The sequence below is a fragment of the Prinia subflava genome, chromosome 11, assembly GCF_021018805.1.
Source record: "Prinia subflava isolate CZ2003 ecotype Zambia chromosome 11, Cam_Psub_1.2, whole genome shotgun sequence".
NCBI lineage: Eukaryota > Metazoa > Chordata > Aves > Passeriformes > Cisticolidae > Prinia > Prinia subflava.
Genome location: NC_086257.1, coordinates 8854614 through 8877323, shown reverse-complemented (window position 1 = coordinate 8877323; position 22710 = coordinate 8854614). Strand labels below are relative to the sequence as shown.

General features: G+C 44.2%; 1 protein-coding gene across 2 annotated transcripts; it reads left to right on the top strand.

The window, feature by feature from the left end:
• Window positions 1–3788: 3788 nt before the first annotated feature.
• AP1S3 (adaptor related protein complex 1 subunit sigma 3) lies at window positions 3789–21660 on the top strand. Of its 2 annotated transcripts, none has more exons than XM_063408342.1 (5): window positions 3789–4008; window positions 17622–17800; window positions 18999–19107; window positions 20047–20184; window positions 21177–21660. In XM_063408342.1, the coding sequence occupies exons 1-5, from the start codon at window positions 4006–4008 to the stop codon at window positions 21210–21212; spliced, it is 465 nt and encodes a 154-aa protein (XP_063264412.1). In that variant the 5' UTR covers window positions 3789–4005; the 3' UTR covers window positions 21213–21660. The 2 variants fall into 2 exon arrangements, with proteins under 2 accessions (XP_063264412.1, XP_063264413.1); XM_063408343.1 differs by lacking the exon at window positions 3789–4008 and adding an exon at window positions 4017–4316.
• The last annotated feature ends 1050 nt before the right edge of the window (window positions 21661–22710 follow it).

Here is a 22710-nt window from a genome sequence, read left to right as displayed (position 1 = left end):
AAGAGTGCTCGATGGAGCTTTGGTGATGCCTGGCTACCTTTTGACCTGCTTTTAATTTTATACAGCTGGGAAATGAAATAAAATGCTACTTGACACCCTTTAAGTGCTTGTGTACACCTATCACTTCAGTACAGGCTATAATGATTTGGATAGCTATTTTTACCACTTTTCTAATACTTTAAACTACTTAAATGTTGGGACTACTTACTGAACATGTTGCTGCTGATAAGATACCAGCATCTGTGGCACAGATAAGTTATTTGGTATGTGCTCTAGTGATATGAATGCTTTGTTCTGCACTTAAATTGTGGAGAATCCAGACTGTGTGAGCAAATAAGGAAAAGGCAACATAGGAAAAGCAGTCTGGAAAAGTACTAGCCCTTAGTAACCAAGTTCAAGTGTTAAGACACTTCTCTAATAATCCAAAGTGCAATTAAAAGCTACCTCCTGCAGCTCAATTGAAATTGAGCTTTTAAAGGTTTTTTTCTTTCCCCCACAGACCTAGTATCAAGTGGTAAAAAACCTGCACAGCAGGTCTCCTGTAAAATCACCAAGCTGAGTGTTCATCAGCCTCACATCCTTGGTTTGCACAGGGCAAGTTACCTGAAGTGGTCTGTGAGCTCAGTTCAGGTGCTGTAAAACAACACCAAAACATCTGCTGGCTAGAATCAGAATAAGTGTTCAGTGTTGTCTTATTTGTTGTGGTTCTCAGTGTGAGTGAAAAGGCTTCTTTGTGCAATAAAAGGGTGGTTTGGGGTTTTTTCAGAAGGAAAGCTTGTGCAGTTTTGTTTAGAAAGAAGTGAGAATGTTTGATTTCCTACTGTTAATTTCTTACTGTTCTTTAGACAGTGGTTTGTCTCTTAACTGAAGCTGACAGGATTTGTTTCTCTTAAAATGCACAGGAAAGCAACTTCCCAATTAATTGTAAATAGTTGCTGAATATATAGCTTTACTTATGTGGTTCAGGATTAGCTTCTGAAATGCACAAAGCTTGCAGAGGTAGGAGGACTCAAGACAAAGCCTGTTGCAGGCTTAAGCATCTGACATTTTAGCAATGACTTCTTTTCACATAAATAATGTCCAGATCCACCAAAACTGATACTTGGGAGCTAGGGAAGTTTTTTCATCAGGTGTAGGCACACAAGGCTCACTGAATCCACTGCAATTCGTGGTGTGAATGTTTTCTGCTTCTGAATATGACTGAATATGACTGCTAGGAGAGTGGAATATAAGCAAAGAGGATAAAATATGCCACAGCAGTAAAATGCTCCTTGCTTCTCTTAAAAGCCTGTTTCAAAGAACCCTTAAGAAAGAAAATGTTCATACACCTTCCATGCAGAAAAGGAAGCCAGAAAAGAAGGGTCTCAAATCTGCCTTTTGCAGAGAAATAAATATGCATTACTTAGCAAACATTCATGTTCAGGTTAACTAACTGGGCCTAAGGGAAGCACTGGAAGGAGCTCATGTTATGGCATTTAACTAAGTTCACCCCATTGGTTCACCTGGCACAACTGTGTGCCCCAGCTGCCTCCCCCTGCTCCCACTGCTGAGTGACACTAATAGCTCAAAGTTCCCAGCAAGGAACTACTGATGGTTATCTTCTTTATCAGAAAATTATGCAGCTACACCATGCTAGTGGCAGAGAGGCAGGGAGGGGAGAATTCCAAGTCCTTACCATGGCTAGTTAGGCAGTCATTAAGTGCAGCCCGGCTTTCTGAGCTGGAAAGCATTTAATTTAGGCATGATCCTATATCTGCAGGCTTGTTTCTGTAGGGCTTCTCTCTGCCAGCTTCCAAGATTGGCCATAATGAGCTGGCTTCAGCCACTGCTCCTAACGTTCACTCTATGCATGATGTGTTTGCTGCTGCAGCCACTTTTTCTGATTACTTGCAAAAACACACAAGCAGCGGGCTGGTTCTCTTGAGTTTATGGCTTAATTAGGTAAGGTCTTTGCATAGAAAAGTGAAATTATTGGGAAACAATTGTTAAGCAAAAAAATACTATTGTCCATCACCTGAGTAAATTGCACAGGCAGGGAGTGAGAGGTATGTTCATCCCTTAATTTTAAATTCCTTTTGGAGATGAAAGCATTGATGCCTCCCATCTGTAGCACAGCTGCACTGTGGTGTCTATATTCTTGTGTGTTAGGCAAATCCAGTTCTGCGTGTTCTCTGAGAGCTGGCTTTCCCAGAGCTGCAGTGCTGTCTGTGAACACTCCTGCTCACCGAGGGAGTGTTTGGGTTTCAGTGCAGAGTCAGCCCTCTGTTGTTTTGCACTGGCCACAGCAGGTAGAGCTCGGATGTGCAAGGGACAGGGGTATGACATGGTTGTGGGGAAGGCAGATGTTTATCTCCTGGGACAGGCAGTGTGGGCACTGTGGCTTTTTGTGGGGGTCTTTCAGAGAATCTGGCAAAAGGTTTTGGTCTGTTTTGACAGATTCTGATTGTACTAAGTATGTATTTGGCAGGCTCGCTGAAGGCAAGACAGTGCCCCAGTTAGGGGCCAGTGCTGCACCCCACAGCACCAGGGGTGAAGTGTTCCTGCCCTTTGGAGACAGTGCTGCTTTATGGGCCCAGGATGTGTGCTCAGCAAGGGCAGAGGCCGGGGCAAGTGAGCAGATGAGGGTCACTGAGATCTGCGGGGCAGCTGGGCCTTGCCCTTTGTGTGTGGTGCACTCCAGAAGTGAAGGCAGAGCACTGGGAACCCACAGGATCACAGCACAGCGAGCCGTGTGCTGCTTGGTGGGCTGGAACACACAGAAACCAGAACTGAGCAAGCAAAGGGCTCCAGGAACAGGGCGTCTGTATAGACCAACCCAAAACCTAGGGAGGGCTGAGAGAAATAGGGTCATGCACAGTTAGGGCAATGTGGAAATTACCTCCACCCCCTTGAATGAGCATAAGGAGCACACACCCGCATTTGCACTCTGCTCTTGCAAATTTGCATTTCCAGCTGGGAGCAGATCTCAACCCAGCTGCCCTCTCAGCGGTACGTGCACAATTGCTTTTGGCCAGGGATCTCTCTCCCTTCTCTGAAGCCAGAGGCTGCAGAGAAGTTGTTGTTGACACCACAGGGATCCCTGAAGTCCCCAAGCCGCTTTGGATTTCTTTCCCTTCCTCACTGTGGGCTCACTGCACCCAGCAGCAGGGCACAGCTCTTGTCTGCCTGAGCAGCTGGCATCCATATCCTGGACTGATGCATGCTGTGCTCGGGGAGATGCATCTCCTTTAAACTACAGATATCGGACTCGAGCATGCTAAGTCTTCTCACTATGCTCTGTGTGGTAGTTTGCATCTGGATCAGACTCCTCCTACAAGTCTGAGAAGCCTCAGGCCTGGATTTAGAGATTTTGATTCAAGTGCTGGGTCTGTGGATGTCACACATTCTTTTGGCACCAGCTGCTTATCAGCAAATCCTTGCCACAGGTTACAGGGATTTGCTGCTGTGCTGCGCTCTCATCCAGCTGCATCACAAAGCACCGATGAGCAGAGCCCAGCCATTGAAGGCATTTAAACTATCAGAATTCCATTTTGATGGAGATGGGCTGCAGAGCAATCATGTCTGTAGATCTACCCGTGTCTTTAGGGCATGAATGCTTGACAGGGGAGTAGCTCGAGCCAGTGGATGGCACGAACTGCGCTTTATTAATGTCGGGTATGCCGGGGTGATAAAGGTGCCCTTTTTGCACGTACAGGGCAGCAGGTGCGCTCACCCCGTGCGGCCGGGGCTCGGCACACCCGGCCCGTCAGCACCCTCGCAGCGGGGTGGCGGTGTGTGGAGCCTGCCCGTGCCCGTGCCCGTGCCCGTGTCCCCGCCCGGGCCGTGTCCGTGTCCGTGCCCGGGCCGTGCCCCGCGGCGCTCCCCGGGGCGGCGGCAGGAGGCGCCGGGAGTTCCCTTTCGGGGCATTGTGGGAAGGCGCGATGCGGCCCGGCCTCACCTGAGCGGGGCGGGCGGGACGGAGGCGGCCGGGCCGGGCTGGGCCGGCTCCCAGCCAGCCGCCGCACCATGGTGAGTGAGCGGGGCGAGCGGGGTCGGGCCGGGCCGGGCGGGAGCAGCCCCCCGTGCCCCGCCGGAGCCCCCGGCCCCTCGACGGGCGCGTTGTCAGGGCGCGGAGCGAGGCCGGGGGAGCGGGGCTGCCCCGCGCCCCTCGGCACCGGCTGCGCCGGCACGCTGAGAGCCATTGCCAGGCGGGTTCCGACGAGGGTTGCACCTGTTCGGGGGAAATGAAAGTTTTGCTCTTTTCCGTTTTGTTTTCCGACCCTCGGGATGAGCTTGGGTCACGCCGAGAGCCTTTCGCAGACAACCAGGAAAACAAGGCATGTCACAGAGAGGTTTTGTAAAGTCTTCCTGTAACTCGAGGAGCTGCGGTGCAAGTCGGCTCCAATACCTGGAGAAGGATCGAGTGAGGTTGCGTGTGGATCTGTCTGTCCTTAGGCTGACTGGTGGCAAAGCGGGTCAGTGTTGGGCAGTGGGTTTTCTTGTGACGGCAGCATTGGGAAGAGCTTTTCCCCAGGTGTATTCCCTGTTGTCAGGTAAGTGGAGGGCTTGGAGTGCAGCGTTACCGCCAGCCCGGGCGCTTCTGCACCACCGCCGGCTCTGATGGGGCTTGCGGGGTTCGGCCGCACCTTTCCATCAGTAATAATGCATCAGGAGAGAGTGCATGGGTCTGCTTCTGCTCCTGTCTGTCGGTCGCCAGTCTCACTGTGCGCCCCGCTCCAGGGCTGGCGGTGGCTTGTTTGAGCTTGGAAGGGGCAGCAGCCCTTCGGGTTAAAGGGCTGACGGGCAGGCTCCGGAAAGGGAGACCCTTTGCCTCCCCAGTGCTGCGCTTGGTGTTGGTTTGCTGAGATCAGAAAAGGTTGCTGTGGATGCTCTCCTCTGTTAAGAATGATGGCCAACATCGTGAGAACAATGGCTAGATCTTCCTCAGGGGAGACTGCAGGCTCCCAAGTAGTCAGATGGTCCATGGTGCCTCTTAAAAGAGAAACCATCTCACTGCTTGATAATTCAGGCTTGAGGCAGGTTCTACAGGCATGCCCCGAGCTGCTGTCTTGCACAATTTGCCCATTGTGTGCACCTGTAATACCAGTTACTGGCAGTGCAGCTGAACAGAAGCCTCTCAACTCCTTCAGTCGAGGCCAAGTGCTGTTGTTTGTCTCTATCCTCAAAGGCAGAGCTGTGTTGTTTCTCTTTAGTGGTTTAGCCAGCATGCTAAATATGCGTTAGTCTCCTGTGTTTAGAAAGGTGTACCTGTCATTATATTTGCAAATAGAATACGCACAGTAATGAGTTTACAGATGGCAATGCAGTCTCCACGCCTTAAGTCTCTGTAGAGACGTAGCTTTTCTGGTTACACCCTGAGACAGCCCTACATACCCGCTTCCCTCTGGTAAAGCTTATGTAAACAACCGGAGTTCCTATTTTGCCCTTGAAGGTCAGTAAATATGGGAGCTGATTTCAGGGAATCTGATCTCAGAACTCTCCTTGATGCATGTACTTCACAAATGCCAGTTTTCAAAGCACTCACGATAGTCCCAGGGGGGCACTGCTGACAATAGTGCTGCTTATTGACGATTTGGAGTCTGGCTGCTGTATTGATGGTTAGAATTTTACAAGGTGAGTGTGCATTCATACAAGTAAGAATTTTATTTTTCCTTTTTTTGAGGCCATAGTACAAACACTTGCTGGTGTTACTGCATTATGTTAGTGCTGTCAGCCTTACCCCGCTCTTCTCTTGAGGATCTGGTGCTGATGAAACAGTGCTTTTTGTCAAGAAACTCTAGCTTTAAGTTCCTCTGGCATCCAGTCTCTGGAAAGGGGTTGTTAACACTCGATTAGCAGTCAAGAAGAGAGGGTTTGCTGGATTACAAACCAAGAAGAAGCCTTAGCCAGGCTCACAAGTGATGAACTTTCAACAGGTCATTTAAGCTTCCCATCAACTGGTTCCTCTGTTTTGGAATGACGAAGTTGTGCTTGCCACCTTTTCTGTGTTTTGAGATGGAATTAAAGATGCTTGTGCAAGTGGTACCGTGTATTAGCGAGAGGGTTGTTCCAGTCGTTTGCTCTATGTAAATTTCCAGGGAGGTTTCAGGGAAGAGTCTGTTTAGCAAAGCTGACTTCATATCCAGCTGAGAAAAACAGCTTTTATGCCCAGCTCGTGCTTTGTGACGTATTTTTTTTAAAAAATGACTTTTTAGAAAGACTGAATTCTACTTCCTGACATATGTGGGTGCAGCAGAGATACATGTCATGAGGGATTGCTGTCTCAAGAAAGTCAAGGAGTGGGGAGAGAGCACAGAGGAGAAAAAGATACTTCTCCCCAAGGACATTTGTTGCTGGAGTCTCTTGTGCCTGTAAGTGTTGCAACACCTGGATCCTACTGCTGCCTCAGTGTTATCAGTATTACTTTTGTGAATAAATACAGGGCTCTGCTTGCATAGCTCTGCATGCAGAATTGGTGCCTTTATAGTAAAGGGTCTGATTCCCTCCTACCTGAGCTGCTCATCACTACAGGGAGACAAATTAGTTCTTGTGGGCATGATCTGAAACCCTGGAGAAAGATCAAAATAATCCCATTGAGCACAGTGGCTCTAAAAGTGTACTTGGCCTGAATAGAAAAGGAGTTGGCAAGCACTGTTTCCACTTAGCAAGACATTTGATAACCAGTCACTGATCTAGAAGCTGGGGTGGAAATATTCGTTGCTGTGACTGCAGCTGACACCTGCCTAGTGTTTGGACATGAACTCTCAGCTCTTCTGAATATTGATCTCAACAACACTCTCAATGCTCTTAAATGTGAAAAAGGACATAGATCTGCAGAAAATGTTTTCAGTGCTGCAGAGAATTTACTATTTACAGTTCTAAGAATGGCTGCTTATTTTCCACTCATGATACAGCTGTGTATTGGGCCTCACAAAGACACTGAACTTTGCCTCTAGGCATTTACCTCTGAAAGACAAGAAGGGCAACAGATTAGAACAGATGAGAGGAGAGAAAATGACAAATAAATTAGTCTGTGTTCAAGACAGCAGTTCTTATGCTACATGACAAAAAACGTTCATGTGGTGTTTCCTTGTTAATTTGTCTTGTAGTGAACTTTTACTGTGGTAGTACATAATGGCAATGGAATGACATCCTGTTTAGAAGATCCTGAGTTGATAGACTTTGCTTGCAAAGAGGTGACTGCAGGGGAAGTGATGGAAAAACGTGAAATCATGAACAGTGTAAAGATTGGTTGCTACACAAAGAGTCAGGGTACATCCTGTGAAATTTAAATGTATAAAAAATAAATGGGAATACTTTTTCACACAGTGTAGATGACTTTTCACACCACTGCTGAGTGTGCTGTGGGTGTCCCAGTGGCTGGACAGTTCATAGAGAGTGGGGCCACAGGTGGCTTGTCTGGGTGCACTTTCTGTCCTGTAATTCTTAAACCTGTGATTCTTGGAGATAGGACTACCAGAGTGATTTTACACATGCCCTGTTCCTTATGCTGGTGCCCTTCTGAAAGCTGCTTAGATCAGAGTAGAGCTCAGGGGCTGATCCATAATCTGGCACTCTGTTACTCCCTGTCATTCAGTTCGCCTTTAGCATTCTGTAGGATTTGTGAGGAAAAATGTTTTTACAGTTCTTTGGAAGCATGTAAGCTCTGACTTGGCAATTCTGGATGTTCCTTCTTGGAGTGCCAATGACCATGACAGTCACTGTTTAATACTGGAGCCCGCTCAGGCCATGCAGGAATAACACTTGCTTTTTAAAATATATATATTTTTTTTTCACTCACAAATAAGGAAACTGTAGGCATGTCAGAGCCCGGAGTTACTGGGATGTGGAATGCCTAGAGGACTTTAGAGATACATTTAGGATGGCATTTAGGGTGGGCAAATGCAGGAAGAGGACTGGAGGGATAATGGGCAGCTGGGTCTGTCATGAGGCAAGAAAATGACAGATTTTGCTGCTTTTCCATGTCTTTAGTCACTTCAGAATCCTATGCTTTATAAACAATCCCATGGACCTACTGAAGCCATAAGTTACCTGCAAGAGCCACAAAAGGACAATGTGATGAAAGTACTGAGGAACCTGGTGAGTCAGGGAGGGCAGATAGAGCTGCCCCTCCCTCAAGTGTTTGCAAGATTTATGCTTTGGCATCCACATCAGGCATTTCTGTGAGCCAGTCATGGTCTTGCTAGTGATGCCTAAATTAAAACAATACTGCTTGTGTCAAAAGAACTCTGTCTGTGTCACATGTGCCAGTTACTAATTTCCATCCCTGCCCATTCATTTGCCTACTGTCCTATTCCTGCAGGCTGTCATCTGCATTTTCTTGGCTGCATTGGCTCTGTGCTTTCTTGAGTAGCCACCCCTGGGCCTTTGCATTTCTACAGATGTTGCAATGTGGAGAGGGAGTTGCAGGATCCAGTCCTGCAAGCATGGCACTTCATTTGGGAGTAGGAATACAGCATTCAGATGCATTGGGGTAGGATGGGAGGTGCAATTTACATTTCTGTGTTTGAAGACAAGCTTGGCGTGCCTTTCTGGCCAGACATGCCAGTCTGGCCTGGAATGTCTTATATGTAATTCTCAGTATTACAAACATAACCCCAGGTACTCTATGCACCAGTGTTTTTTTCTTCTCTAGCTTGCTGAGTTTATGTAGGATGTCCATCTGCTCTCACCTGTTAGGGAGGGTATTAAAATCCCTCTTCTCTAACCAGTAAATGCCTGTTGTTACCTTGCCTGTGGAGCTTAGGGATAGTTTTGCTCAGACACTTGCAGTTTTCAGTGACTTGTTAACCAGCACAGGAGCTCTGTGGTTACCATCCTCTATTTAGTCCCCTGGGGTAGGTGATGGGCACAAACTACAAAGGAATGAGAAACAGACTCACTGTTGTTTGAGTAAAATGCAGAAATGTAGCATGTTGTGCTTTTGTCCTTTGTCGTGCAAGGCTGTGTGCTGGAAGGAGAGCAGGTGAAGGGTTGGGTGAGTGCCTGTGTGCTCTGAGCTCTAGGGAAGCTGTGGGAAGTGCTGCATGAAATTCTCCACAGCGTCTGGGCTTAGGAGGTGGGGTGGGAAAGAGGCAGGACCTCAGGCATTTCCTTTCTTTCAAGTCACATGACAGGACTTGGATAAATAGAATGAATCTGTGATCCTTTCTCATTCTACAGGCTGAATATTGGGCCAACATGTAAAGCATTTTGGAAGATTCTCTGCTCTGGCCCTTCCTGCTATAAACAGTGGTTGCATCTTTTATGTTTATGCTTAGGTTAAATCCATGTTGTTTTTTTACCTTAATGAAAAAATTTTAGAAGGGAAAATCGAGAATTTCTCAATTGAAAACGCCTAAATTAAATGCTTCAGTGTTTCCAAAAGATTACTCTGTGCTCTTTCAGAGTTATAAGCATGATCTGAACTCACATGTATCTTTGGTGCTTTTGGAGCTCAGGTTTTCTGTGAGCATCTTTGTTGGGAGCTGGAGGAACGGGTGTGAGGCTGCTGCCAACCTGCACTGTTCCTGCTCCACCAGCCATGGGAATCCCCAGGCTGGAGCAGTGTCTGTCAGCTGCCTGAGGAGCCAGGTTAGCTTGTCACCATCTGGGTGTGCCTGCCCTCTCCCAGAGCAAAGGTTTTTTTTTAACTTTCCTCCTGGAGAGGTCAGAGGCAAGGGAAGGGCACTGCAGTGCCTTCATGTAGCAGGGCTTTGCAAATAACTGATAAGGCAAAGTGGAAATGAAACTAAAAGAGCTGCACCTTTTGCTGGAATCCACTGGGTGAGATTTTAGCTCTGTTTCTTCACTTGGAGTTCAAGGAATAGGCTGGAAAAATAGCTTCTTGTGCCTGTAAAGTGCATTGGGGTTGTAGTGAATTAGGAGTAGCTCTCAGCAGCTTGTTCAGCCTCTCCCATGGTCTCTTCCTCCTTATAGTAACCTAATGAAGGTGTTCTCTGCCTCCCAAAAGCATGTAAGCAAATAAAAACACCTCTAAGAGCCCAGCCTAGGAGGCAGGAGGGATGTGATTACCTAGTTAATAATTATTTCAAGCCTCTTCAAACTGCTGCTTTCTGTGAGCTCAGCCAGCTCTCATCCGTGCTGTGTCTGCAGTGGTGGCACTGAAGGGGCCGTGGGGTGGCTTCCCTGGCCTGCTCTCCTATGGCACGGCCTGAGCAGCTTTCATGCCAGCTCCAGCCTGGGCCTGTGCCTGCTTATTACCTGAAAACTGCAGCAATTCCACTTGCAGGAAGAAAAATTTCAGAAAATTAAGAGTGATGATCCTCTGTAACAACTGGATGGCATTGCCTGCGTCTGCCCCTTTGGGGCTGTTTTGGAAAGCTGTGCTGCCTCTGCTCTCCAGAGCAGTGCGGGAAATCCGCTGGGACAGCCCAGCCTGCCAGGAGGAGGCACAGGCTCTAGGGAGGGCACGGGCAGGAATGTCACCACTCCATGCCTGTGCTGCAAGGAGGACATGGGCAGGAATGTCACCACTCCATGCCAGTGCTATAGGGAGGACACGGGCAGGAATGTCACCACTCCATGCCAGTGCTATAGGGAGGACACGGGCAGGAATGTCACCACTCCATGCCAGTGCTATAGGGAGGACACGGGCAGGAATGTCACCACTCTGTGCCTGTGCTGTAGGGAGGACACGGGCAGGAATGTCACCACTCCATGCCTGTGCTGTAGGGAGGACACGGGCAGGAATGTCAGCACTCTGTGCCTGTGCTGTAGGGAGGACACGGGCAGGAATGTCACCACTCCATGCCAGTGCTGTAGGGAGGGGACGGGCAGGAATGTCACCACTCCATGCCTGTGCTGTAGGGAGGACACGGGCAGGAATGTCACCACTCCATGCCTGTGCTGTAGGGAGGGCACTGGCGAAGGAGTGCCACCAGTTCATGAGGAATGAGCCAAGGCTGGGGGAACTCAACCTGTTGGATGTAGAGATAAGCGGGAGCAGAGCTAGAGGGAATTTGGGCACTTTTGGGCCACTTAGAAAGCTCCTTGAGCTTTGTTTTCTGCTCCTTAGTTAGGGATCAGGAGGGAGCAGCGTGAGTTCAGCTATACTGTTTTGATTATAGTTTTATTTAACTCAAGTGAGGCTATCAGAAAGGTTATTGCTGTCCGGATCGATACCATATGTTATAAATATCCTTAAAATGCTGGTGTGCTGGTCCATTTAAAATCTTTGGTAATAAGATAAGGGTGGCTTCTGCATCATGAAAAGCGTAAAATCAATGTGTAACTATGGTCACGTGTGCCTGTAATGATCTGGCACAGCTTTTATTGGGTGGACTTTGGATGTATTGTTTAGGGGAAATTGCTCAGAAATGTTCCTAATGGAGATTAAGTGAGGAAGAATCCTGTGCCAGGTAGGCACCAGTACACAGCTTCAGGATTTCTATGTTGCTGGGTTTGTCCGTATTTTCTTTTTTCCTATCTGCTTACATCATGCAGACTAAGTACATGTTTGAAATTTTAAAGCTGAGAACCAACTGTGTTTAACAAACATCTGGCAGCTCCTGTGCTGCTGTGAATATATGTTTTAGTGACAGAGTAAACAAGTAAGGAAATTAATATTTTAATAGTCTATTTTGAATTTTACATATTTGCTTTAGAAGTGTCTGAAACCCCAGAGTGTGTATTAAAGGTCAGTAGCCAGATGGGATTTCATGTAACAGCAGAATACCAAAATACCTGTACTTGAGTGTGTTAGTATTCTGTCTTCTCCTTATGTGGGTAGATTGTCAATAGGTCAGTAGATCTGTCCAGTACATCTTTCTCATTTCACCCTAAACACCTGGCATTCGAAACCAGCCGTGTGTTCACAATTTTTTTTGTTAAATTTCAGAATTTAGTTTCTTCCCCCCCTCCAAAATAAAACAGAAAAAACCTCACTAAACAAAGAAAAAACTAAAAGGATTTTTTTATTCTTTAAATGTTTTGGAGATTAAAAAAAAAGCTGATGGCTAGAACAATGTGAATGTTCATATTTTTAAAAAGAATTTAATGGAAGTATGTTTTGTTCATTTTCAGTTGTGATGTAAAAATTTGTACTGATAAAAACATCTGGACAGCTGTCTATGTTGGGAAATAGAGTCTTTCATGTCAGAGGAAAGAATGAAAAATAGTAAAACAGAAGCAGAATATGAACTTTATTAGAGTGAAACAGTGGCAGCAGATCAAACAGACTTCAGGGGGATCAGAATAAGTTAAAAAGAACTTTAAAAGCAAGTTGTTTCCTCTCCACCAGGTACAGCCAGTCAGTCTGGTTTTCCCCAGGCTTCTGTTGGCAACTGAAGGTCTGGATTTTCATCTCACTTCCCATTTTATGTGGTCTGGGAATTTTCATTGATTAGCATGTCCTGTATTGTCTGTTGCCCTGCAGCAAGTTTTTAAGGAAAACAGTAAGTTTCCTCACTCTGCCAAGGTGTCTGCTTAAGGAGAGCAATGCCTAATTTGCTAATTTTACTTACATGTGAATTTCAGGTGTCTGTTTTATGAAGGTGGCTTTGATTTTGGAGGGCTCTTAACCAAATTTGGGGAGGTTACAGCTGAAGCAGAGTGTAAGCCCAGAGCTGCTGGAGTGACAGAGCTGCCTCCCCAAGCTAACCCTTGCCCAAGCACCCACCCAGACAGGAAAGAGGATTCTTGCTCTTTTTTCTGCAGTCTTCCTCTTCTGCCTCCCCCCCCCCTGCGGCTCCTTGATGAGTTCCCTTCTCCATCCTCCTCTCCTCCCCCAGGGACATGGGGAAGCCGGATGCCACAGAACAGGTTTGGAACCAGCAGCAAATGTTATGCAGGTTTCAACCTCACAGGAGGAGGAGAGGCAGTTCTAGCGCACATTCTTTCTCACAGCAGGGTGAATTAGAGACTCTTGCACACCCCCGGAGATCACCTTGCAAGAGGTGGGGCATCTTTTACATGTTTGTGTTATTAATCTGTAAACTGGAGAAATTACTCTAGAAAAGGAAAGCCAGGAAAGCCCCTTCCCGTGGATTCATTTTTGTCTGCTGCCGCTGCAAGTGTTTTGTTGTATGACCCTTTAGACAGTTGTACTAATTGTTGCAGATTAGGTTAAATTTTAAACCCTCTGTAAAGGCAAAATTGATCCAAGTTTGAAACTACTGAGCCAGTCATAATGTGTTTGATCAGTCTGAAGTGTATAATGGCCAAATAGGGGGGAAGGCTGCACCAAAGGGGACCTGGCAGGGAGCAGTCCAGAGGACAAGCTTGGGTGAGCTGTTTATCAGATTATTACAGCCCATTAGTTAAAGGAGGGAAAGGTCTTCCAAGGAAAGTGGGAAGAAATCACAGTGTATGTTAGTTTCATCTATCTCTCTCGTGTTTGCTGTTCATGAATATGCAAACCTTCTGTATTTTGCATTTTTGATGTCTATTCTATTTATTGGTAAATTATTTCATATTAAAGTCTAGCATTTGGGTTTTGGTGGGGTGGCGGCTTTTTGTGTGTGTGTGTGTTTGTTTTTGGGTTTTTTGGGGGTTTTTTGTGGGGTTTTTTTTGGTTGGTTTGTTTTGTTTGTTTTTTGTGTGTTGGGGTTTTTTGTGTGTGGGGTTTTTTTTGGGGTTTTTTGGTTGGTTTTTTTTTTTTTTAATAGCTCTGAAATGAAAGGTGGTAGTTTTTATCCTGGTACAGTTTTGTAGACCTTAATAGAACAGAAGGCCACATAACTTGTCAGTCTGTTAAGTAACTTGCTGCTGCAATTGATTCATAGATGCCTGAGAAGGGGATAGAGTTCCAGTTTAGAAATCCTGTTTAAATGTTTGATCTAAAAAATATCCCAACAAACTATTTTTCCAATAGCCTACAGATAGAAAATGCAGCCATTTGGATTACTTACTAATGTTTATGGAGGTAATTTTGCACAGTGCTGTGGGTGGTTGGGTCTGATTCAGTGGAACAGGCTAATAACATTACTCTCAGCTCCCAGACCAAAGCTTGTCTCCACAGACTCCACATGTGAAGGAAGCCAATGCTCCCTTAGGAATTGTGCTCTTCATCCCAACCCACTCAGTCTTGGATCTAAAAATCCCTTCTGGCACGGCCCCTGGGTCTGGTGATAGTCACAGCCAGCATGCCCTAGGATGGTAAGAAAGGGAACCAAGCACTCTGCTTTCTAAGGCATTCTGCTTGTAGCAAGTCATTTGCCTTTGTTTTCCTCTGGAATTAGAACTTTTAAAGATGAGTAAAGCATTGCAGGGTAATCTATCTCTATTTGCATTTGGCTGCTGAAAACCAATCAAAAATTTCTTAATCAACATCTGTCATGTTATCAGCACTATAGGAAAGCAAATACCTTTTCAAAGTCAAGGAGCAGGGAACAGATGAGCTGTTAGATTTGTGTTTGTGCAGTACTTCAACATTACCAGGTTTATTGATGCATCAGAGTATTTCCAGTGGAATGTAATGAACAGAGCCATGAGAGTGAGGAATGTGTTGTGTCATGACGGTGGGGCTGGGCAGAGCAAAGCTGAACTGAATGGAACAGCACTGGATGTTGAAATTGAAAATGCTGAAAGCCATTTAACCTTTTAAGAATGTATTATTTACCTCCTACAAAGTTCCTCACACTGAAGAGACTTCAGAAATAAGAAAAACAAGAACCAAAAGATGAAAAGCCCCCCAGTATTTTTGCTTCAAAGTACCTGCAGCTTTCTAATATATTGCTTTGCTACAGTAGTTCTTAGCTGGCCAGTGATATGTAGCTAGGCTTGAGGGTGCACTATTTTGCTGCAGACTATAAAATTTAGAATTGTGCTACAGTAAAGGCTCTATTTTCTAGCTGTATATATTACTGTAATAATAAAATTGCCATGTGAGGTACGCAGTTATAGTCTGCATATGAAACAGTGTGGGACAGGAGACCCAAACAATGAGAATTTTGGAGCTCATGTATGGATGTTTATGGATGTTAGGAGCATTAATGGATATTTTCTGATTGCAAAGAACATTGCCTTGGCTCATAAAAAATGGTGGTGAGACATCATCTGTATGTGTAGAAGAAATAGTGGAGTCCTTAAAGCAGTTTTAAGTGGAGAGCAGTTCACTTTCCTATAGGTGAAACATAATATCCTGGAGTAACTAACCAGCAGAAAGTGATGGTAATATTCACAGTGATTCCCTGGTTTGTTGGTATTTAATATTATAGAGGCATAGGGTTGCACTTCTGCAGATATATGTGTATTACATGCAGGCACACAGGTTTAAGGTCTCTTGGGTCCAACAGCTGACCCTAAACCAGAATACCTTTTCATTTTCTTTCCCTATTGAAACACTGCAGGCAAAGGATGCCACAAAACTCACAGTCTTATCCTGACCATGCTGTCAGCTTTTGATAAAATTCATTGGCTCATTCCCTGTATTTTCAGTCAAATCTGATTGTATTCTCCTATCTGATGATTCACCATATTTTTAGAAATTTGTTTATCAAATAGCAGCTACCTGTACCCAATGGCTTTTAGATGGACTCCTGCTGACCTTATCTGTGCAACCTATGCTCTGCTTTTCAAAACACCCTCATCTTCACAAGGGCTTTGGAGTGAATGTGGTGTGCAGCAAGCAAAACAGCCTTTCATTCAGCCAGCTCCTCTCAGTGGGCAAGTGTATGGACAGTGAGTTCTGTCCCTGCATCACCTGGGAAGGGTAACCCTGGCAGCTGGAAGATTCCCCTGTCAAAACCCAGCTGGTAATATGAGCAGAGAAAGGCAAAACCACGGAGCTTTGCTCTTCACTGTAATCTGCCCATTTGTCCTGCCAGAGCACACTTGTTTTTATTTAGCAAGCTTGTCTGGAGAGTATTGTAGGACTCAACAGAGGGCAGCTACAAAATCCTTGTAATTTTATCAAGCACATTAGACTAACGATGGCAAGAGCCTTATTTCCAGCAGTAGATCCTGCCACAGACACACGACTAAAACCTTCCTCCTTTCACTAAAATGTCTTTCTCAATATAGTCAGAACTCTTATCTCCAGATTATTCAACTGCTATGCAACTCAATAGCTAAAGAATGGTTATGAATCATGAATGAATGCTTTGTTTAAAATCCAGTAGCTTTTCCCCTTTTTTCTTTTGTATAGAAACTTTTCTGACTTCTCTGCTCAGACTTACCAGAGCGTGGAATGATTGTATCTTCACAGAAATCTACGTTTAATCTTGATAGTGATTGTGAACATTAACTTTGTAATCCTCACTTGGAAATGCAGTGATGAAGTATAGGTACAGCAATAAACTGGAACAGGAAACAAGGAGCAGAAGGGATTAGGGTGTAGATTGAAAAACTCTAGGGAAGGATAAAGTTAGGCTAATGGTGTGTGGGATGTGATAAGAGACCTGCTGGATCAGGGCTTTGCAAGGATTGGGAGCAAGGAGGAAAGGGAGACTCCTGTGCTTCTCTCTGAACCCCCAGGATCAGAGGAAGCCACCAGTCACTGTATGGACAATTGGCAGTGTACCTGTGATATATATGGATATAGCTGCAGTTACCCTTCCTGCAAATCCCTGCCTTCTGATGCTGGTACTGGGGAGAACAGCAGCCAGGATGCCTGACAAGAACAGGGCAGTTCAGATGTCTTCAACCATTAAAAACATCTGTCTCCCTCCCCTGCCCCCAGGTGGGTTTGTAGGTCTTTTTTTTCCAATTAGCAGATGTCCTGTTGGAAAAGGATGTTGTCCTCAAGCTGATGTCTTGCATTCATGCTCTGGGTGAATGGGTTGTGCTGCTAATATACACTATGGTCAGTTATTTTAACCTGCTAATAGTACTATTTATATAAATGAATTGATACTTTTCTCCCAAAGCCCCACTGGCATTTAAAAGCTGGCTCTTGTGTATTTCAGTAATACTGGTTATGCTAAACATGAAAAAATCGTAGGTCAAACCTTGTAAAGTTATGACTAGCTTTAAAGTTGAAATTTTTGAACAGTATAGATACTGTCCTTTATTTAATACAGTATCACTCACTGAGGTCTGTCCTTTGTAATTACAGTTGTCTGAGTTTCATAATATCGTGATTTCTTCAGTAAAACTAGTCAAGTTTCCGTTCCAAAGGAAAGGTTTCTTCTGCCTCTTATTGTCTCTTCCAGGAACCTGCTGTTTTGTGATCTGAAGTAGTGTAGTATCAGAGTTGTTAGTGATTATGATTACTATCTCAGTCCCCATATTTCTAGTCTTCTGCCACATTGATCCTGATTTCTCTATTCCTGTTGTGGATAAGTCTTTATTCCCTTCACTGAGGTATCTGATTTTGCTGGAGGAGGGGATGATGCCCTCTTGCACCACTGCAAAGTGGTGATGCTCCTCCTGTTCCCCATGCAGGGGCAGAAAAGGGAGCAAAGCTGCTGTTTGCACAAGGTAAGGAGGATGGGTAGGAGAGAATGCAAAGGGTTTGTCTTTACGTGCCACAGGGAGGGGAGAGCTGCCTGGGAGAAAAACAGGGGAGAGGAGAGATCTTCCCCAAGCTGAGCCTCCCCCAAACCTCACTCACAGCATGTCCAACCATCATGCCAGGGTTGGAGGTGTGTGGCCAGGACTGTGATTTCTGGTGCCAGGCAGAGGAATGCTCTTCCCTGGCCATGGCCCTGGTGTTAACCATGTTGCTTTGTTTACTCCAGATACACTTTATACTGCTGTTCAGTCGGCAGGGGAAGTTAAGGCTTCAGAAATGGTACACGACGCTACCTGATAAAGAGAAGAAAAAGATCATTCGAGAAATTGTTCAGATTATTTTGTCTCGCAATCAAAAAACAAGTAGTTTTGTTGACTGGAAAGACCTCAAGCTTGTTTACAAAAGGTGTGAGTAATTTTGTAAGAACGTATAATCACTATTCATATGAGTAACACATGCTAGAAGAGGAAAAGTAAAAGCTCACTTAAGGAAAAGCAGCAAACAGCACTTGTGGTGCTGGGCTGAATTAGGAGCCTGCCATTGGCAATCTGGCTACAACAAGGCAGTGTCCCTGGACAAAGCAGCAGGGTAATTGTGGGGTGCAAAATACTTGTACAGTCTGTCAAATGAGAAAAACAGCAGTAGCCTAATAGGTATTAGTGTTTGGAAGGCATTAGACCTCACTGTCCCTTCAAATTTCCTAGAGTAGCCTGGGTGAGATGTATATGCTGGGTTTTATCAGCTGTGGAGATTGCAGGAACTATTCCAAGGCACTTTCATAACTTTGTCAAATTTTGTTTTTGAAATATTTGTTGCTCTGGGAAGTATTAATTCCCATTTCGTTTCAAAAGAAATCACTGGTCCCCAGTTACACAATGCCTAATGCTAACTGTCTGTTGGTTCTCTAAAGTTGTAGCAAACAAATGTAGCTTTAATGTGTAGTACACTGGGTAAATGAAACATTTCCCATTTAGCAAAAACTGAGTTCCATGCTGTGAAGGGAGGGATATAAACATCTGACCACAAGCTGTGACAAGTTGGCCTCCAGCCACAGTATCAGCAAGCTGAATAGATCTTGGGTTGGTTTAAAAATACAGTTCTGGCTCAAGTTAGTTACAAAGCTTGTTTGGTCTAAGCAGCTTCCTGCATTCTGGCCCTCTGTAAAACACTGCCATTTGACAGCCAGCAGGCTTGCTGAGGTGTAACTCCTTTCACCTTTGCCTTATTTTTATTTTTAATTAGAAGAGGTAGCTTGTCCTACAGTTTAACTAACCCCATTTAGTTTAGTGCTATAGCAGCAGGTGCAGGAGACCTGGAAGAACTACTTATTACTGATTTATTGCCTGTTTTATTATGTCCAGTGTTACAGGTGTCCACTTTACCATGGGTGGAGTTGGTTCTTCTAACTAAAATAATAACTTGTTTATTAAATCATCTGACCTTCTAAAGTGTTCTCTGGGACACTATAAGAGTGAAAGAAAATGTTTATTTTTGAGACTAGGAAGGAATTAGCTGTCTATGAATGACCTCTAAGAGATGAGCAGAGCAGTGAGGTCCCAGCTGTTCACTGCCATGTTTTTGCCTTTTTCTTGTGTTTCCCCAGGTATGCTAGTTTGTATTTCTGCTGTGCAATAGAAGACCAGGATAATGAACTTCTGACACTAGAGGTCGTTCATCGATATGTGGAACTCCTGGACAGATACTTTGGAAATGTAGGTTTCACTTTCTCCCATGAACTCATTCCTGTCTGATAAACAAAATTATGTGCAGCTGATTTGCTTTGTGTTCCACCTGCTTCACTTGCCCTGCAGGTGTGCTCAATCCAGAATGAAATTAATTATTTGAGTATTTTGTGAAATAGTGCTGAAGTGATCATAAGATTGTTTTTCCATCCTTTTCCCACTCACCCAGAATTAATCTTGATGCTTTATATGTCTGTCTTGGGATAGAATTTGAAGGGAAAGCTTCAGGGAAAATTATCAAAAAACTGAAAGTAGGTTAAAGTACTCAAATTCTCTCTCCTGACATCTTCAGATATACTGGTTTTGTTTGTCTCATAATCCTGTGTAACAATTAATGACATAGAGGCAAAAGATAAAATCAGTGTGTTTTTAAAGAAAATACTTAAAAAAGATCCAAATAAGTCTTTCAGTAAGTCTTCAGAGACTACAAGAGACGCATCTTTTCTATGAATATTTTTGAAATTATCCTGCCTACCTTAATTCGTATCTTAGTTAAATCAGCGTGCCATGACTCATGTCTGTACTGCCTCAAAACTAAAAAGCCAGTGATGGTGTTGCTGACAGGGAATTGTCCTGCTCTGTGAAACTGTGAACACAGGTAACCCATGTTACAGGGGCTGTGCAGGACCTGGGATAAGGTTAGTGAGCCAGGAAGGCAGCTTTGATCTCTGACAACCAGCATGAACTTAATAATAAGTGGAATATCTTTGCTGTAAGTCTGTATATGTGGAGAGAATATGTGCAGAAGCTTCATTAATACATACCATGCAGTTTGCTTCTTCACCCTGCTACCTGCCACAGGGGTGCATATGCTGAGGATATTTGATCATCACAACAGCTTTTGGCCTAGTAGTGCTTAAAATACTGTAAAAGTGATTTTAATGTGGTTGTGGCCTTTTGTTCTGGCAGGTGTGCGAGCTGGATATTATCTTTAATTTTGAGAAAGCTTATTTTATTCTTGATGAGTTTATAATTGGTGGAGAAGTACAAGAGACTTCAAAGAAGATTGCAGTGAAAGCCATAGAAGACTCTGACATGTTGCAGGAGGTAAGGCAGAGGAGGACAAAAGGCAAACACCTCTTCTTCCTACATCTTCTTTGTCTGACAGGAGATGAAAACACAGCTAAGCACTTCTGGTACTTAATTATCCAAGTGTGTCTTACATTTGGTTTCAACAGGTACAGCAGTGCAGTTAAATGAGCTTTCCATTCAACCCTCGGGTATCATCTGGAGGCTCTTTATATAAAGCTGTTGCTTTCCTGTAGCTTAACTGCTGAAGTTTATTAAGAAATAGTTTAAGATGAATCTAAGATACCTCTTTAATATAAGAAGGTAATCTAAGGTTATATTTTATGTATGCATATGTACATGTAAATACAGAAAAATCTATTTTACTAATACTTTGGAAACATTTATTATAACATGTTTCATTAACATAATTGGAATACATTGGAAACATGACCTACTACTAACATTTAAAATTGGAATGAGTATCTGGTGGCAAACTCTGCTTTCATTCAGAAGCACCTGTGTAAATTTTCTGCAGGACACAGGTTTGTAACCCTCATTCAGAGCCCTGCAGGAATTCTCTTGTAACTTGGAACATAACAGGTGCCATTGAACCTGGAATGGCAAACAGCTGAATGTGATGGGTTTCATTTATTTTTTCCTGGGTAGTGAAGGATCAATCACAGTCCTGAAGGGAGCAGCACAGTGGTGGAACTGGCTTGGGACGTGCTGTGGGAGTTGAGCAGGTTCCACAGTGCTGTGCCCTGTGCATGTGAAACTCAGCCACTGTGTGCAAAGGCCACTGGTGTGGGGAGTTCAGCCACAACTGTGCTATGGCATGATTCAAACATCAGATTTTAAACCACTCTGTTATGTGTTGTTAAAGCAGAATTCTTTCTGCATTTTAATCAATTTTATCTGATTTCCTGCAAAACTACAGCTGTCCTTAAAGAGGACAAGAGGGTTTCTATGGGTATTACTGTACCACTCCATAATGCATCAGTTGTTTCTTTTTTTTGTTTGTTTCCTAGACAGTGGAAGAATACATGAACAAGCCTGCATTTTAATGTTAAACTACCTGGAGAGAAAACTGCTGTATGCACCTCTAAAGTGCACTTCCTGAAATTGCTTCCCAATGTGCCAGATCCTCAGAGAAATACCAAAAACCAGTAACTGAAGGGGTTTGTTTGTATAATGGTGAAGATGAAGGTCAGCTAATGTAGCAAAGGGTTTAACAATTCTGTGCTTTGCGTTACTCTGTATATGAGTTTCTCAGAGTTGTTATTACCTCAGTCTAGTTTCTCTTCTCCTTGCTGGACCCAGCTCTCATTTTGCACCCCGTCTTTTAGCTACGGGTTTTGTCATCACAAAATGTTCCTCTGACAATACTTTGAAGAGGTATTTTTACTAGTTTTGTTCACTGCTGACTGTATGACTCTACTTTTGTACAAATGTCCATTATTTTGAATGTAATGGTTATTCTGCTGTAATAATAATTTTTTTCTAAAAGCCAAATTGTTGTGGATCCTGATTTCATAAACTTGTGACAAGATTAATCCTTGAAGTATACGAGGAAATACACATCTGTTTGGGGCAGCCCCTTTCTTTCACTGTCTTCCTTCTATTTTCTGCTCTAGTCTGCTAATAAAACTGCTCCAAATGCTCCTAGCGTGCACTCCATGCCTCCATTTAATCTGGAAGACTGTTTGGAGGTAGGCTTCTCCTACGTTTAATGAATCTTTTTTTTGCTGCTGCATGCAGATGGTCTGTTTCTATCTTTCTCATTTTCCTATCCCTTTCCTAGATCCCTTAGACCTCTGCAAAGGCTCCAGACTTTGGAATTGTACAGCATGAGTGCAGCAGGAGAAAACCCAAAGAGAAAACATCATCCTTTGGAAGATAATCTCGTATATCCCAATATATAGGGGTATCCCAAGCCTCTATTTCCCCATAGAGTTTTCCAATCTCAAATTCACACACCTGTTGGGATGATCAGCTTTCTACTATTTGAAGATGCCCTGTTTTTGTGAAGGTTGGGCAATGTAATCAGCTTTTTATAACTTTGCAACCTGCGAAAAGGATAAAATAGCAGAGAGGAGTCAGCTGGGCTGTGGTCACTCCTGTGTGTTACAAACCTTTGCAGCGGAATGTGTGTGGAGCCAGGTGTGTTAACTCACCTTCCAGTGCACTTTTAGACTCTATAAACTGATAGAACTATCTTCCTTAGAGGGGTTGTCCTCCTTTACCAGAATCCAAAGCTCAGAGAAATTCTGTTTATCTGAGCCTGTAACTCTCAGCTAGATGTTCTGTTTCTCTCAAGTCATGAAATTACTGTATACAAAAATTAGGGAAGTTATCAGACAAATATACCAGAATGATCCAAGCATTGTCACATTTCCCTTCAGTATATATATTTCCCTTGACTTTTGGCATGAACAATCAATATTTTCTTTCAGAGGTCTTTCTAACCTTTAAATGTCCTGCGTGCCTAGTCTGATTTTGTCATTGCTCCTTCCTTATCAGTTTGTAGCTTCCCACAGGAAGGACACTGGGGGTTGTTTGGAG

Bases quoted from the DNA above. Each gene is read 5' to 3' on its own strand.
- AP1S3 (XM_063408343.1), top strand. From the start codon at position 4,224: ATGAAAGTTTTGCTCTTTTCCGTTTTGTTTTCCGACCCTCGGGATGAG. The intron at 4,317-17,621 runs GCATGTCACAGA...TGTTTACTCCAG, and splicing joins CAGACAACCAGGAAAACAAG to ATACACTTTATACTGCTGTT. The intron at 17,801-18,998 runs GTGTGAGTAATT...GTGTTTCCCCAG, and splicing joins CTCAAGCTTGTTTACAAAAG to GTATGCTAGTTTGTATTTCT.